This window comes from Mesoplodon densirostris, chromosome 5 (assembly GCF_025265405.1).
Source record: "Mesoplodon densirostris isolate mMesDen1 chromosome 5, mMesDen1 primary haplotype, whole genome shotgun sequence".
NCBI lineage: Eukaryota > Metazoa > Chordata > Mammalia > Artiodactyla > Ziphiidae > Mesoplodon > Mesoplodon densirostris.
In genome coordinates, this window is record NC_082665.1 from 124,873,222 (window position 1) to 124,889,485 (window position 16,264).

The following is a 16,264-nucleotide window of genomic DNA, read 5'->3' on the forward strand; positions in this document are numbered from 1 at the left end:
CTTAATTATTCTAACTAGAGCGAGTGCAGGTTTTCTGCCTGGGATGTGTTGAAGGTCTAGACTGATATTTCAAATCCTGGGACACTCACAGAGCTCGAAAGCAGACAGTGTAGACAGTCTCAGGTATTTTACAAACCTTCGGGTTTTTGTGGGTTTTTGGTTTTTTTTTTTTTTTTTTTTTTTTGGCCCAGGCTTTCAATGAGGGGAGTGCCCCCTGGTGGAAATGCTTGAAAATATTATTAGAAAATGTTTTGATTAGAATGTGTTAATTACTTTTTTAAAGAGAATGATGTCACTTGAGAAAATTCTGGATGCGAAATGACTGGCATTAGAATCCAGATATGGGAATGCATGTTTTGGTCCTGTTTGGGTTGTTGTTATTTGAGTAGCTACATTTATGGATTCAAGATGTATGTGGCCCTTGTTTCCCATTTCCCATGACTGAAAATCCAGTTAAGCCTTGCCAAGTTAGGTCAAGGTCATTTGCAGTAATCCCCCATGGTGGATAGTAAGAGAGATCTCTTACCAAAAACTTTTCTTCACGCTAAAAAATAACATGTCAAGGTCATCATGTACCATCCTTGCTATCACTGAAATACCAGGATTAAAATATTTACCAATATTATGCCCCATAGGTGCTCAATAAATTTGCTGAATTAAATAAAATCATTAGTCATTTTTGTTTCCAAAAAGAACTTGCGATTTTGTATATTATGTAGTATGTTACCAGTACCTCATGGATATCAATTTTATGGGAAACGAGAAGCTGCTTTCATGGCACTTCACATCTTCAAATTGTTCAATATGTGCTCTATACATGAAAACGTAAAATTATTCTGCATCGCCATTCCACAGTGGTTGTGAGATTTCTAATGTTTTCAATTAAAGAGTGAACTTGCTGATGAATTCCTAAACCTTTTTTACATTCCAGAAAGAGTTTACAAGTAAAACTCATTAGTATTGGAAAAGAAAGAAAAACCTTCAATAAATATTATCAGTACTTCCAAAAGCTAATTATGAATTCTTTAAAACAGCAGATAAGCGAAAGAGACTGCCAATATGAACAAAAAGCCTGTCTGGCCTCCCGTTTGTCTCCTCTTTGAACATAATCACTGATTCAAACAGATTTTTATCAGCTTCGTGGAACTTCAAAGCCCTCAGAAGGAAAATATGATTTGATGAAACCTCCCTCTAAAAATAAAACATGTAGAAGATTCTTCAAGGCTACCTGCCTCTTGTTTGGTGAATTTTTAATCACACGTCCAGGTGAAAGTTTCAAACTCCACCTCCTACCTTGGACTCAGGCCAAGCAAGTTATAAGCAGACACATTTATCTCTGTCGGTTGGGAGGCCAAACAAGAGCTGTCACGTTGGGGTAATAGCACCTTTTTACCTTTTATTCAATAGTGATATGGAGAGTGGACTTTTCTTAAATTACACTGTGAAGAATTATAGGAACACAGTAGCAATTTCTGTTATACTTAAGCAGGCAAATTTCTCTCCACCACATAATTTACAGAACTCAAATTCAATAAAACATTACATGATGGTCCATTACTGTTATCAGTTTTGAATAATCCATCTTCATTCTTTATTTTACTGGAAAATAAAGTGTGCCAAAGACAAGAGGAGGGGGGAGGAAAAAGGGGAAAAGCCATAGAATAGGATCAGAGTTAAACTATGGGATTTATTTTAAAAAGAGGGGGGAGCACTAAAGAATATATTTTCTTCTATCACGACCTTTAAGTAGCAATAATACAGAGGAGTGAATTGAAAAGTATAAATCTAGAAGCTTCAGCAATTAATTTTAGCCATGGGTTTCCATTAAAAAGACATCAAGTAGGCATAACTGAATGAATGACAGATGCTAAAAGCTGGTACCTTCCGTAGCAATTAAAGAACATATGCCCATCAATTCAGAAGGGGGAAACATCCTTAAAACAAGGAATTATATAAATTTCATCACAAACTTTCAGAAAAGGTAGACTTTGTTTTCATCTTTTTGTTTTCTTTTGTTTTCGATTTTTAAAAAAAAATAGTGATACCGGAATGTCTTAAATGAGAGGGATATGTTTTAGTTCAGGAGACCCAATTCAGCTGATGAGAAAATTCTCCAATGAAGAGTTGAAAGATGAGACCCAGGATTTTAAAGTTATACAGAGCTGTCGATATTCTCAATTCACAACAGCATTATCTATTACATGAATGTTTTAACATACTGTTTATAGGATGCCAGTGTCTTTATCCGATCACATCAGAGAACTTTGCATTTGTATGTACATATTTTACATTAATTTTTTTAAAACCTGGAGCCCGAATTGCACTCTGTAATAAGTACACACAAATGTGTCTGTGCGGTTTAACTCTGCAGAGCTCCCGCTCTATACATATGCATTAGCATGTGTATTTTCATCCTCCACACTCACACCATACACTCTCATGATGCACCTGCTTTTATTGAAATGCATACAGTTTGAAATAAACATACGACATACACTCATATGAATGTATAATCATTAAAATAAATGCAGCTGTGTGTGTACGCGTGAGTGTGCGTGGCGTTTTGGTATGACCACCGAAAAGACATGCATGCTTGCATGTTCCAAAGCGAATTCCCCAAAAGTGAACTCTTAAATATACATAGAAAATGACTCACTGAAATCAGAGAGCTTCAAACATGGCCCATCATCCACTTCGATGGAGGAGTCCCAATTACCTCTATACAGGTTTAAAATCAAACCACCCCTCTGTCATCCAGGGCTCCAGACAATTCTTCGGTAATGACTCTTTCTCAACTGGCTATTATTAATAAAGAGATGGATATCAAGCTGCACCCGGGTTTCATTCTCCTCTCTCCCTTGAAAACATTAAGTCACTGTTTTCGATGTTAACCACAGAGATTACCACCTTTTCGAAGAGATTGATAGGGTATAAAATAGAGAACTCTGTCTTTTTTCCAGTAACAAATCCTATTGATATCTGTGGAATCCGTCCACATGAAAACCCAAGGAGAACAAATGGTCACTCTCCAGGGTGATGCCTGGGACATTACAGCCCCACAGAAGAAAAAACACACTGATGGGTGGTGACCTTACTCTTTTCACCTTCAGCTGGACTCTCTTTACTACATAAAACACACTTGCCTTGGTCCTTTAAGAAACAACAATTTGCTCAATTTCCAAAATGCTTTCCACTGAATCTGTGAGTCATTTGTGTCCATGTCAATGCTGTCTTTGTGGGCTTTCAATTCAGTTCAACAAGCAACTTTTATGCAGAGACCTGCCAGGTTTTTGCCCAGTACTGAGAACTACTGGTACTTACTGCTATTTACAAAAATAAAGGATGCTGCCAGAAACAGGAGTAGCTAGAAGGCTGACTTGATTCTTTCATCCATTCATTTAAAAAAATTTTTAAAAATAATGACCCTCCAACTGAATAGGGGTGTCATATTAAATTTACCAGCTAATAATGAACACATTTTTAAGTTGTAAAGATATATTAATAAAACTAGGTAAAACCATACAATTTTAACCTGAGAAATAACTTTGCAACCACCCTTTTAAACACAGACAGATGATGTACAAAAAACAGTTAAAGAAACTGAAAACAAACACTGAGTTAAAGGCTTTGTAACGCCTCCTAAGTTTCAATCCAGTAAAGGCAAATCAAAAATAAGTCACAGCTGGGATTCTCCTAAGTATGGAAACTGCCAGCAAGGAATTAATACTAGATATTTTTGTACCCGGATTTTATTCTTCTTTTTTTTTTTTTTTTTTTTTTTTGCGGTACGCGGGCCTCTCACTGTTGTGGCCTCTCCCGTTGCGGAGCACAGGCTCCGGACGCGCAGGCTCAGCGGCCATGGCTCACGGGCCCAGCCGCTCCGCGGCACGTGGGATCCTCCTGGACCGGAACACGAATCCGTGTCCCCTGCATCGGCAGGCGGACTCTCAACCACTGTGCCACCAGGGAAGCCCCCGGATTTTATTCTTATAATCATGTAATAAACAAAATAAAGGAAAGTATGAGTCAGGCCAAAAAAAAAAATTGACAAAAGAACAGTGGTAAAACAAGAAAGTTAAAAGGACATAATGTTCTCATTCTAATCAAAGCTACATGCTCCTCTGGGATTTTTCTGGGGAGGGTGTGTGTGTGTGTAATAAACACCATGTATATATCATACTAGTTTCCCAAAAACGACATTTTTAAAAAGTCCTCTCATTCAGTGTTTAATGGAATCAATTTCCTTAGGGCTTTTCAGAGGTCTTTATCTTAGGTCTTCTCCTGTAAATCACCCTTTCTCCATACCCTGCTAAATATCTTCCTTGCTGATAATATCTTCACAGGAATTTGCCCAGGAGGACAAAGGTGTGAACACAAGGTGTATATGCAAATCTCAGTGAGAAGTCTCAAGCTAAGGCCTCCAAGGCCAAGCCTACCCCAGGGCCTGTTTTGTAAATAGTTTTACGCATTTCTGTCTATGGTTGCTAGGGCCCTCAAAGACTAAAATACTTACTGTCTGGCCTATTACTGAAAAGGTCTGCTAATCCCTGGTCTAGGAAAGGTGGACGATGGGCTAGAAGCCTGGAGCCCTACCAATGAAATGGCCTTGACCAAGTCCTGAAACCTTTCTCAATCTGCTACTAACAGTCTATAATTCCATTATATAAAAGCATAGGTAATATCAATTTGAAATATTTTCGATATTTATTCTTTCAAGGCCCCTGACTCAGGATCGATTTGTACGCAGCTTGCTCTTGGTACAAGAGGTTTACGATAAGCAGAGAAGTGATAAAATGTAGGCACCCCCAGGTACAGACAATATGACCACAGGGAGAGAAGGAAAAAAATGTTAGTACAAAGTCAGAGCATAAACATTAGTATAGATGGGATTAAAGAAGGAAGAGAAAAAGAGAGAGAGGAACCATTTACACATAAAACAAAACTGACCTGAGTTCTGTTAAAAGCCACACGTGCAAATACTGCCTGGGAGATTCCTGCCCGTTTCAGTTCATCACGTACCCACTGGTAGATTTCGGAAGACACCTCTGTGTTGGTGGAAACCTGTTGCTCCAAAGGCTTATTCATAGATCTACTAACAGGGGGAGGGTGGTTCAAGTACTGTTGGTTTAAGGACTGCTGGGCTAGAAGTCTGTTCACTGCATACTGCTGGTTCAGCAGCTGAGCCATCACCAGCTGCTGGTTGACCAACTGAGGACTGATGGGCGTTGACACAAGCCCAGGGTGCAGGTTGGGAAGAGGGGTCCGGACAGAGGGCTGGCTGCTGTGGGAGAGCTGCGCGGGGGACGGGGGTTGCTCCGCGGTGTTCCCTGGGACCGGCTGCTGGCCAAAGTTGACGTGGTTGGCACCTTGCTGGGATAGTTCAGAGAGACTATCCATTTCAACTGAAGTGGACAAGAAGGAAAATCACATTGAGTCAACAATGATCTGCATTGATAAGGATCTCTGATCATTCCCTAATATAGACAGAAGGCACAGGACACACCCAAGGTCCAAGGAAACTAAGAACATCTCAAGATGGAATGCAACTGGCTATGTTTTTACTTTTGTCCTCTGCACCATGGCACAAACTTTGAAAGGCATGTAACACTTTCTAGTTTTATAATGTGGTTTAGATGGAAGGCCAGAAATCAATTATTTTCAAATTCTATGTGACTAGTTTGGGGGTCAAACGATTATTCACTCTTACTTCTTATAAGGCAACATTTATTTTAAAATAGCTTCTAGGGAATTCCCTGGCAGTCCAGTGGTTAGGACTTGGCGTTTTCACTGCTGAGGACCTGGGTTCAATCCCTGGTCGGGGACCTAAGATCCCACAAGCCATGTGATGCATGTGGCCCCCCAAAAACAAATAGCTTCTAGAAGAACACTATTTGCTTAACGGCAACTAGAAAGAGTGAGTGGAGCTAGGAAAAGATCATATGCAACTGTAGAAAAAAGAAATATGCAAGTATTTTCTCATAATATATACATTTACTGTTACTACTCTAGACAAAAAGTTTGCAAGAAAAAAAGAGTATACAAATGTTACTTATGTTCAATTTTAACCTAGCCGTTAATATAAAAAAGTAATCAATATAATAAATAATAAAAGTGGTCATAATGATCAGTAATGATAACTGAGTGCATGCTGAACACTGGGCTGGGTATCTTATACATCCCATTTTGCTGAATTCTAACTATCATGTTAGATGACGGGTATAGCTGCAAATATTTCTTAGAATGAAGCAAAGGACTTAATGTATTGCAAGCCAGCATACCCAGTGTTGCTAAGACCCAAATGCTTCTTGAAGAAGCTGTGACCATCACCAGATGCTATGACAATCTTTCAAGGAAGGGGTAGGGAGTCACTCTGATGCAATGGTGATACTGTCACCATCTTGCAATTTATTACCACCCACACAGGACGAACGTTTCTCCCTTGGCTAGATCCCTCACGTGGACTGGCTGAGAGTGAATAGTAAGTGACCAATACTATTGGTCAGTAGGATGGTCAGTAGGTGAGTCTTTCTAAATAGTACACCATGGGAATTCCCTGGCGGTCCAGTGGTTAAGACTCCGCACTTTCACTGCTGTGGGGTCCGGGTTTGATCCCTGGTTGGGGAACTAAGATCCCACAAGCCGTGTGGTGCAGCCAATAAATAAATAAATAGTACACCATGCTTCCCATGTGTGGACTCTGGGTTGATTTTAATCATCATTTATCTTTTTATTAAATATTCAGGCTTTACATTTAGAGGAACTTATCATATTGCTATAGTCACTGATATATGCAAAATATAACTAAGCATTGGGGAAGAAACCTTCCATTTCTACCAGTGATATCAGCCCAAGTGGGCCATTCATAGGGAATAGTAATTCAAGCAATTATTCCAAAAAATGATGCATTGTCTTCATTACAGCTCTAAGCTATAAACGGCAAAGAATCTGTTTTGGTAGATGGATGGTTTTGCTTCAAATATTAAAAGCTAAAACAGGCTCAAAATTCAGGTTCTCTTGCCTCTTAAAATCTTCAGGAGAAGTTATTATTGTTTTACTAAATGAATGTAATGGAAGTAAACAGAAATAGACTTAAAACACAATGTAATGCTATGCATATTAAACATCCCATTCCTATATTATTTTAAAACATTTTATTTGGAAGGTACAAGAAAGAAAACCTTAATAGAAATTAAAACATTAACCTTAATCACAGTGTTTGCTTTAACGAACACTAACAAACTCAACAGGGAGAAATGACATAATCTAAATGCTAGGGTACAACACACAACTTTTATCTGTCACTTCACACTGCAGATAATTTTAATGTATTTCCTGTGTAACAAATATTGACCTAAAGTTACATGTTAAGATAGGATGCCGGGCTTCCCTGGTGGCGCAGTGGTTGAGAGTCCGCCTGCCGATGCAGGGGACACGGGTTCGTGCCCCGATCCCGGAAGATCCCACATGCCGCGGAGCGGCTGGGCCCGCGAGCCATGGCCGCGGAGCCTGTGTGTCCGGAGCCTGTGCTCCGCAACGGGAGAGGCCACAGCAGTGAGAGGCCCGCGTACAGAAAAAAAAAAAAAAAAAAGATAGGATGCCATGGCATTGAGAGTCTAGGAATGATGCAATGGTTCTTTGGTTATGGATGGTAAAGCAGTATGCTCACCAAAGTGCCTATCTTGGGGGGCTGGAGACTATAGCTGTAAACATCACTTGATCTCAACTGTGGAGACTATAAATACAATTGAATATCCTCAAAAATTGGGTGTAAAAATTGGCACTTTCCCTTTCTCTCAAACAAAACTCAAAAGAACATAAAAGCATGATTTATCTCTGAGAGAACCCACAGCCAATATTAGTTATTCAAGGCCTGGTTAGGTCTTCACTGAGATGTTAAAAAAATGACAGCTCCCCCCACCCCCGCCTCGCCTCCATCTCCTGCATGTCTGACAACCAAGTCAGTTGGGCTGATTTAAACACAAACATTTATTGAATTTAATTATCTCATTATACTCAGACCCACTCCCCACCCTCCAAGAAACATTCTAAATTGATCTCTAATTGGGCAATCACAAGACCTGGCTTTACATGCAACTTGGATAAACCCCCAAATGACACGTAATGGTATGTAGCCACCGCTGCAATGGTTTTCTGCTTACCCATCATATCTTTTGTCTTCTTGAAATGTTTGTACCACCTTCCAAATTCTTGACATTTTGCTGCTGAGACATTTGCATAGTAAGTGCTGTTCACAATGGAAGAAATCATACTCTGCATGAAGAGGGGGGTGGAAACAGTTGTAATACACAGCGGCACAAGACAGAACATGGACGTGATTTCAATTGTGGAAACTGTAACTTTTTTTCATCAACTGAGTACCAATACATTTTTGTTTCACACTTGTAGCCTAAAGCCATGACTTCTTCAAAGTCAATAAGTAGAGCATCAAATGCTTTATTTAAGTAGAAAGCAACAGTCCACTGAGACTGGTATAAAATGATCACACCCACAGACTTTGCTCTAGTATGTATGGGACCTCCACCAATGTCATCTGTTCCTGGGCGGACAAACTTCAAACTTCCACCGATCCCAATATATCCAAATACTTGGAGGTGACTTTCTGATTGTAATTCATAAATAAATGCCACTTTATGGTTTGGTGACTAAATTCTCCATCCTTGCAACTCCCAGGATGGCCCAGGGACCATAATATCAGCATCATCTGGAAGCTTATTAGAAATGCAGAATATTGGGCCCTACCCCAGACCTGGTCAAGCAGCACCTGCATGTTAATCAGATCCCCAGGGATTTGCGTGCCCACTAAAGTTTGGGAAACACCCCTTGCACTTTCCACTCATAGTATTTGGGTTTCACTTGGAGGTAAATTAACACTGTTGCAAGGCTGACTGACCACATTTAAGAAGAGAAAAACTATTCACAAAGATCCTCTAACAGAAGAAACAAATATGCTGCTATCTTATTGCTAGCTTCATATATAGTAAAGCTTGGGTTTTGAATTTCAAACTAACCATATCATTTTTAAAAATATGCATTTCATGGTGACTCATCTCTCAAGGATACTACAAAAAAGAAAACGCCCTATTTTGTCACTTGTCTTCATCCTGCTTCTAATAACAAAAGCTTGGAAAATGGAGTCAACAGCTTAACATAGAAAAATGAAGAAAGACAATGATTTTGATGTATTACTAGTTTTGTCTTTTTTTAAAAAACCCATTTTCAACAAAGAAAAGTATTTTCTTCCCAGGAAATTTTGGTTCTGGTCATTTCAGTGACTTGATCATGGTTATTTCCAGCCACAACACTCATATTCTCTAGTAGTGGCTAAATTAATTTCCAATTGAGTCGTAGGAATAGTTAGACTTTGCAGAGCCAATCTGTCCTCCACTCCTATGTGTAGAAACATGAGAACTTACATTTCAGACTTCAGGTGGTCTATGGTGAAACGGTTTACAGAAGGCGGGGAACAACCAGAAAATCCAGTTTGGGGACAAAAGTATTTTTACATCGTTATCTTCTTTAAGCTACTTCTAATGTAGAGCTTTTTTGATTATCATTGATTCTCCTGGCATCCGTCATCAGTGTTAATTTTGTAATGTGCACACATTCCCGTAATGTGTAAACCTTGGGGATCTTTAAAGAACTTCCAATGAAGGATAAGCTGGAGTTCCATTATTGATGTAAAACACGGCTATCTTTCCTAAGAGGCACTATGATATCTTTTTTTTTTTTTTGACACTTTCTACTGGATAGTCATTTTTACATTTCTCTAAAAAGACATTCTTAATGTGCTCATGATACTCTGCCATTAATCCAGACTAAGAGAGTCCCTCAGTCCAAGGTACAAAAAGATACTTAGCAATGTTGCCAAAACCAGACCCAGAAGATTACCTGATCCAGTTAACAATCCGTCAGCTTCAATCACACTTACTCTATTAATGATGGATCAATAAAGTCAGACACTAAGAAAACTACTGAGATGGCTGATGGATCACTGTGATTCTTCAAATGGGTGAGAGCCCATGTTCTTCTACTTTGGTCCAATTTTTAAAAAATTATTACTCTTCAACTTAGACATGCTGGCAGATTCTTAAATGTTAACATAATAGTACATGTAAATTTTAGATGTAGCTTATGTCTTAGTTTTCAGAAAAGTCTGAAATATCAAAATTTTGCTGAGGTTTTTGACAAACGTCCAGGCTACCTGACTTTGCCAATGGTTCCATCTATGAGATTTGCTCTTTGCTGCACACCTACTACGTCCCTGGCTGGTACTAGGGATACAAGGGCAGATAAGATACAGCCTCTGCCTACAAGAAGTTTACCGTCTATTAGGAAGAGACATGTAAACAGATCATTTCAATTTAATGTGATTCAGTAGAGCAAGAGTGGAAAATATATGGGGGTGGGGGAAGAAGAAAAATATACAATGTGTGGGAAAGAGAAAAAAAAACATCTGAAATATTTTTATAAAACTAGAGCCCATATGTAACAGTGCTATGTAGTTCATTATTACCCATATGTGGAAAATAATATCCATATGTGCGTGTTCATCAAAGCTTCCCCCTGCCCTCGTTTAACCCTAAATTGGTAGGCTCTGTCCTTAAGTGACTTTCTGGATGCTTTCTACTCTGTCAAGTGGTGTGGGCTTAGGGAAACTCTGAATAACGTAAATATTAGCCTAAGTGAGACATAAGTCAAAAGGCTAATCCACAGGTTATGATGCATGCCAAAGCAACTTTCTAGATTCTCTATCTTTCTGTGCTTTTAGGGGGCTGGGAAATAGTCCATAATTCAGGTAACTTGGGGTCACCTCTATTTTTACTGGAACAATATGCAGTGATATGTCCAACTAAACTGCTCAGACAGCCACCGCATGAGACATTTGTTTTCCCTGTGGTAAAATCCCCATTGAAGGCTTAGGCATGGCATCTAACTAGGTCTATGAGTTTTAAAGGCAGGGAAGAGAGATTTCAGAATCTTGGGGGGGGGGCACATGGTATTTGAAAGATCACATTCAGTCCTGTTATCTTAAATTTGGAAAATCATAAAGAAACACCTCTTGTTTTGATAATACAAAGAAGAGAAAGTCAAGATTGATAATACTTTCCTATGGGCTGAGGATGGATAGGGGGTAGGTAAATGAAGATCCATGTTTCTGAGAAAGAACTTGGGATTCTTCTGTCAACCAAAAGGAGATACTATGTAATTTAAAAAGATTACTAACTAAAAAGATTACTCACTAAGTTATGAGTCCATGCAGGTCTGGGGCTCTGTATTACTTTCCAGCCCAAATGCCTGGCATGTATTAAATACACACTGAATGTTCATTTGATGAAGCAGAATGAGCTAAACCTGCATTCAAGTCCAAGATGTATCACACACTGGTAATGTGACCTCGGTCAGATTAATTGACCACTACGACAATTCCCAGTACTAAACGGGAATGTCAGCAGCAGTCACCTCTTGGGGCTGTTCTGAGAACCTGTTCATATGGACATTTTTTTTTTCATTCATCCAGCAACTATCTATGGAACTCCTGCTATGTGCCTAGAACTGACCAAGTCACTAGAAAAATAATGACTTGAAGAGACATACTATCTCCACTTGGACTGACAATAAATAAAACAATGAATGTGATACAATTAGCACAGAGCCTGGAACATACGGAGTATGGACTTAAGAGAAGTTAATTACTATGACAACCCTCCGCCTCCCTCTTCATTGGCTTTTATTATGTGATCACATTTCAGATCAGTCGAAAGACTATGCTTTAAATAACATATGAGTCTTAGATACAATTTTCAAATGATGTATTTTAAGTCAAAGAAATTTTCTCATGAAAGAACAAAGAGGATACAAATTAAATGATTCAGTGACAAGTCGGGTCAAGGGATAACAAGGGAAAACATCAATGAAAAAGAGCATTTCCATTTGTTTCAATATTCCAATTTGGTGGTATCTTCCAAAGCTGGCCAGTAGGTACCAGGTGGTAGCTGACAACAGGAAGATACACACCACTCTTCTGACTTATTTGATCCACGCTCTCTTCCATCTCTAGCTAACAGCTGCTCACCTAGGATACAATTTCAGTGTGGACTCCTGCAAGGCTCTTCCTGACAGCCCAAACATCCTGTACATAGAACCTCTATGGCACCCGTCACGCTGTTTATTTCCTACTAGGTGGGTGAGCCTTGGGGCTTATTTCCATACAGCCTGGACCTATCACAGGGCTGGGCACCTATTTGGTGATCGATAAAAGGCCACTGAAATAAGTCATTACTGCAGGCTACCAGAAAGTCCTCCTCTCTCTTCCTTTTCTTAAAGGTCAAAGGTAAGGTTAGATTAATTGTCACAGGGAATCTTTTCGATCCATCAGTTTTAGCTGTCAAGCTTGAACTCAAAGAGTTTGAGAAACCTTTGTTCTTGAATTTGCAAGAGCTCCCTTCCAGGTTTTTGAAGTTACTTCCTCACAGATGTCTTGGAAGTCACGGAGCTCGGTGCTCGTGTTCTCCCAGATCTCCGGGTGTCTATTTATACGAGCTTTTTCAAAGCACCGGGAAAAGGGCACGACTTGCCTGGCAAGTCTTCTTATTTGGTGGCCAGTCTGGGGAAAGCATCCACGTTCAGGGACTAAAATAACCAGGCTGATAAAACTCCTTCGGTTTAAATCCCAAGTTCAAATGCTACCCAGGAACACAAACCAAGGAAGAGGCCCCAGCTTCCAGCGTCAGGAAATACAGTTTGGAAGTCGGCAGAAATTGGCTGTGGGTCTCCTAACCCCAGTGTGACACAATATTCTCGTCCTAGGAGCCAAGTTGTAAGCTTTTCTAAGATCCATAAAGCACATGTCTGCGCCCTATGAGGAGCTCCGGCTCTTTCTGAGAGTCTGCTCGAGTTCCGATCTGAAAGAATGCCATCTTCACAGAAACCCTGGTTCTCTAGAATGATACCATCTGCCACAGGCTGAGCTTCCTTTTCAGCCAAATACATTATTTATAACCTTTCTAATTGTGAAAAGGTAAGGGTGGAATTTTTCTACAGCCTGACTTTGATATGGTTAGAACATTCTGAACCTTTGCTCTCAAATACTGCAGGTCTCCGCGTTTGAAAAACAAAAAACAACCCCCAAACCCATAAGGAATTTGGTGGAGGTTACATAATTTTTTCAAAATATTCTATCCTGTCAACCCCCCGCTAGAATAGGACGTACACTGTTAAGTATGTATTTATAACACATTTAGAAAACCGAAGGAAGAGAGTTTTTTTTTTTTATTTTTCTCCTTGGTCATCTTAGGAGCCAAGGAAGAGGTTGGGGGGAGAGGTGAGGCCTTCTGAAAAAAAGGTTCATCAACTGGGGAAAAGGCAGTGATCTGATTACCCTTAAAATTGCTTTGCTGTGCCTTTAACATCAACAAAAAAACCCACCCCCAAACAATGCTAATCAGGTTATTCAATCATTTAAACCAAAACTGTTCATGCTTTTCTGCCAAATCAACCAACCACAGCAAAATCTGTTATCTCTGATTGCTCAGCTTCCAGTCAAAAAACCAGTTAACCCCGACTATACCGAAAGTTTTCCAAAATACCCTCAAAGCGCTGCGTGCTCATGGAGAAGAAAGAGAAAGCCATGCCATCTTCAAAGGGTAATTGGAGCGCTGGACCCTATTTGCATATTACAGTTCACTCTAATAAACTACACAGCCTGTACCGGAAGCCAGCAGGTCCCTAGCGTTCATGTGATCTCCATACAGGCTCTCCATGCCCAATTTTTTTTTTTTTTAAACAGGGCTATGATATCATGATCAAAACTTACTAAAGACTTGTGGATGGTCTGACTGAGGTGGGAAGAGGTGCCAGAGCCTCTACAAAATGGTGGTTCACCCAAGTTTAAAGCTTTCAGGCTCCATCAGCAGAGAGGGCAAAAGCTACAACATCTTATTTACACAATTATCTAAATACGATTAAACAGCTGATGGACAAATATTAAACTGGAAAATGTATAGTCATTTCAGCTTAATGTAATCCTCTTTCTGTAAACACCCAAGATGATTTTTTTTCAACCAGAACAGTCCTGACATCTCATAAGCCTAAGGGTGAATAGCAAGAGATTGTTTTTGATAGTTATAAATATTCAAAAGACATGCAGACCATCTGCTTTCATAATACAGGTAAAGCAAGACTGAAATGGGGACTGCTGTATAAAAATGATTCTTTTAACAAAGTCTTCCTCTCCTCGAAAACTATAAAGACAGATGTCAAAAACTGTTTACACAGAGCAATCAGGAGTGTGCAAAATGTAATATTCCTTTTACACACAGTGCTTGCTAAAGAGATTTTTTTTTCCTTTTTCTTCCCATCTGTGTGTTGCAACACATTTCTACAAGTTAAAAACATTTTTTTTTCAAACAGAGATCTCATGAATACCCAAAAACATGCTATCTGGTTTCTGAATGCTAATTAATTTCAACTAAGGAATCTGAATATCTTGTTCTGTAGGAAGGAATGTATGTTTTGAATCGGAATACTCCAGAGACACAAGGGAAATCATCTTGCACAGGTTTAATTCTGTAAGGCGATTTTTCATGGTTCTACCTTGTCTGTAATATATATCTGGTACATCCACGTCTTAAATGAAAGCACATCACTGCTAATGTCTTTGGCATAAAGTCTAAAATAATTGTTTTCCGAAATAAATGTCCGTGCGTGCAGTATGTATATACAGAAACCTTTAACTTCTCAGGTGACACACAGTGATGCTTTATAAAGCCCCGCAGTTAATTTTCAGGGTTGGAACACTAATCTTGACAGTAACCTTTTTATGTATTGTATTAATGGCACAGAGACATTAAGCACCTTTTTATAATTTTCAATAAAATGAGCATTTACTGAACAATCTGTCAAACTGCTGGCTCTCTATTCTTTCACATTTTAATTTTTTGACAAGTGTAACTTCACACACTCGGCTGGCCCTCCCCTTTCTCTAGGTCCGGCCTGCCTATGGCCTGAATTTTCACAGCAGGTTTTTAGATGCGCGTGGGAAACTTAAAGGTCAAATTTTAACTTCAGATCAAATGGAATCAACTCCACATTCAAACACTGTTTTAATAGGGATTCTCAGTAAATGGGGTTTTCTTTTCATCCCAAAGGATATCAAATACTACAAACAAGGCATCATAGGAGATGGTGACATGGAACGAATTTGTTGAAAATTCACAGGTAGTCCCCATCTGGTATTGAGGGAGGGGTGGGGAGGGGAGGACGGGAATCGGGTTTCAATTTATGGGAAGCAAATGGCAGGATTTCTAAGTGTCATATTCTGTTTGTGATGTTAGCTTATGTTCCCCAAATCTTTCCCTCTGGATCCTTTATTGCTTTCTAAGCTATTCTCTTGGGAGATACAACTGGGGCATACTCGGCATCTCGATTTGTTGAGAAGAGACTAATCACTTCTAAATTTTACTTAAACTCCAGTTGTCATAGTTATGGCTCTTGCCATCTTGATCAATCCCGGTGCCTGAAAATGGCATCGTCACACAGAGTCACCCTTGTATCGTGCTAAAAATAGAAACTCGGTACAAAGCTCCAAAGGAATACAAAAGGAAGCACAAAGAGAACCTGGGCAATTCTGTTTTAATTCTCTTACTACATTTCCTAAAGATGAAAATGTGACCGTTTCGAAGCACAGGAATTTTATGTAATGGTTTAAATAGCCAATTCATCATGTTTAAAGGAAATGCTGGCTCACAGTTCGTATGGCTTTTCCGCATAATTAAAGTAATTTTACATAAGGCCCAGATAATATCTTTTGACCAGATTCTCTATTCTACCTTTTTGTATAAGTATCCGTCTAGATCGTTCTTAACGCTACTGAAACCTTCTTATTCAAAAGAATTGAATACGTTGGTAAAGAGCTTAAATTAGAAAATATTTGCTAAAAAGCATACTGTTACTAAGGGCATGTAATATTTCAAACTAACTGCACATAGAGGCTTAGGTTTGCTCATCTGCAATATGAAGGGAAATGAACTAGATAATCTGCAAGGAACTAGATAATCTGCAAGGTCCCTTCTAACAGCTTGAAGATTCTATGAGATCTGTAGGCATTCCCAGACACAGGTCCTACAGGGTCTCCTTTAGTGACTAAAGAAGATGCGATTGTTATACCCATCATCCACTCACTGTGCAGACATCCCCAATTACAGTTTTATTTTTTAGGAAGGTTGGAGTCCCTCAGTATCTTGCT

General features: G+C 39.3%; 1 protein-coding gene across 2 annotated transcripts in view; it reads right to left on the bottom strand.

Moving 5' to 3' along the window:
- SATB1 (SATB homeobox 1) overlaps window positions 1–16,264 on the bottom strand; it is a 98,047-nt gene that overhangs the window by 41,873 nt on the left and 39,910 nt on the right. For both annotated transcript variants that reach the window (XM_060100166.1, XM_060100165.1), the window contains exons 6-7: window positions 8,160–8,271; window positions 4,948–5,402 (exon numbers count right to left, since the gene is read on the bottom strand). In XM_060100166.1, the coding sequence (XP_059956149.1) occupies window positions 4,948–5,402; window positions 8,160–8,271 (567 nt within the window). The remainder of the gene's footprint in view (window positions 1–4,947; window positions 5,403–8,159; window positions 8,272–16,264) is intronic.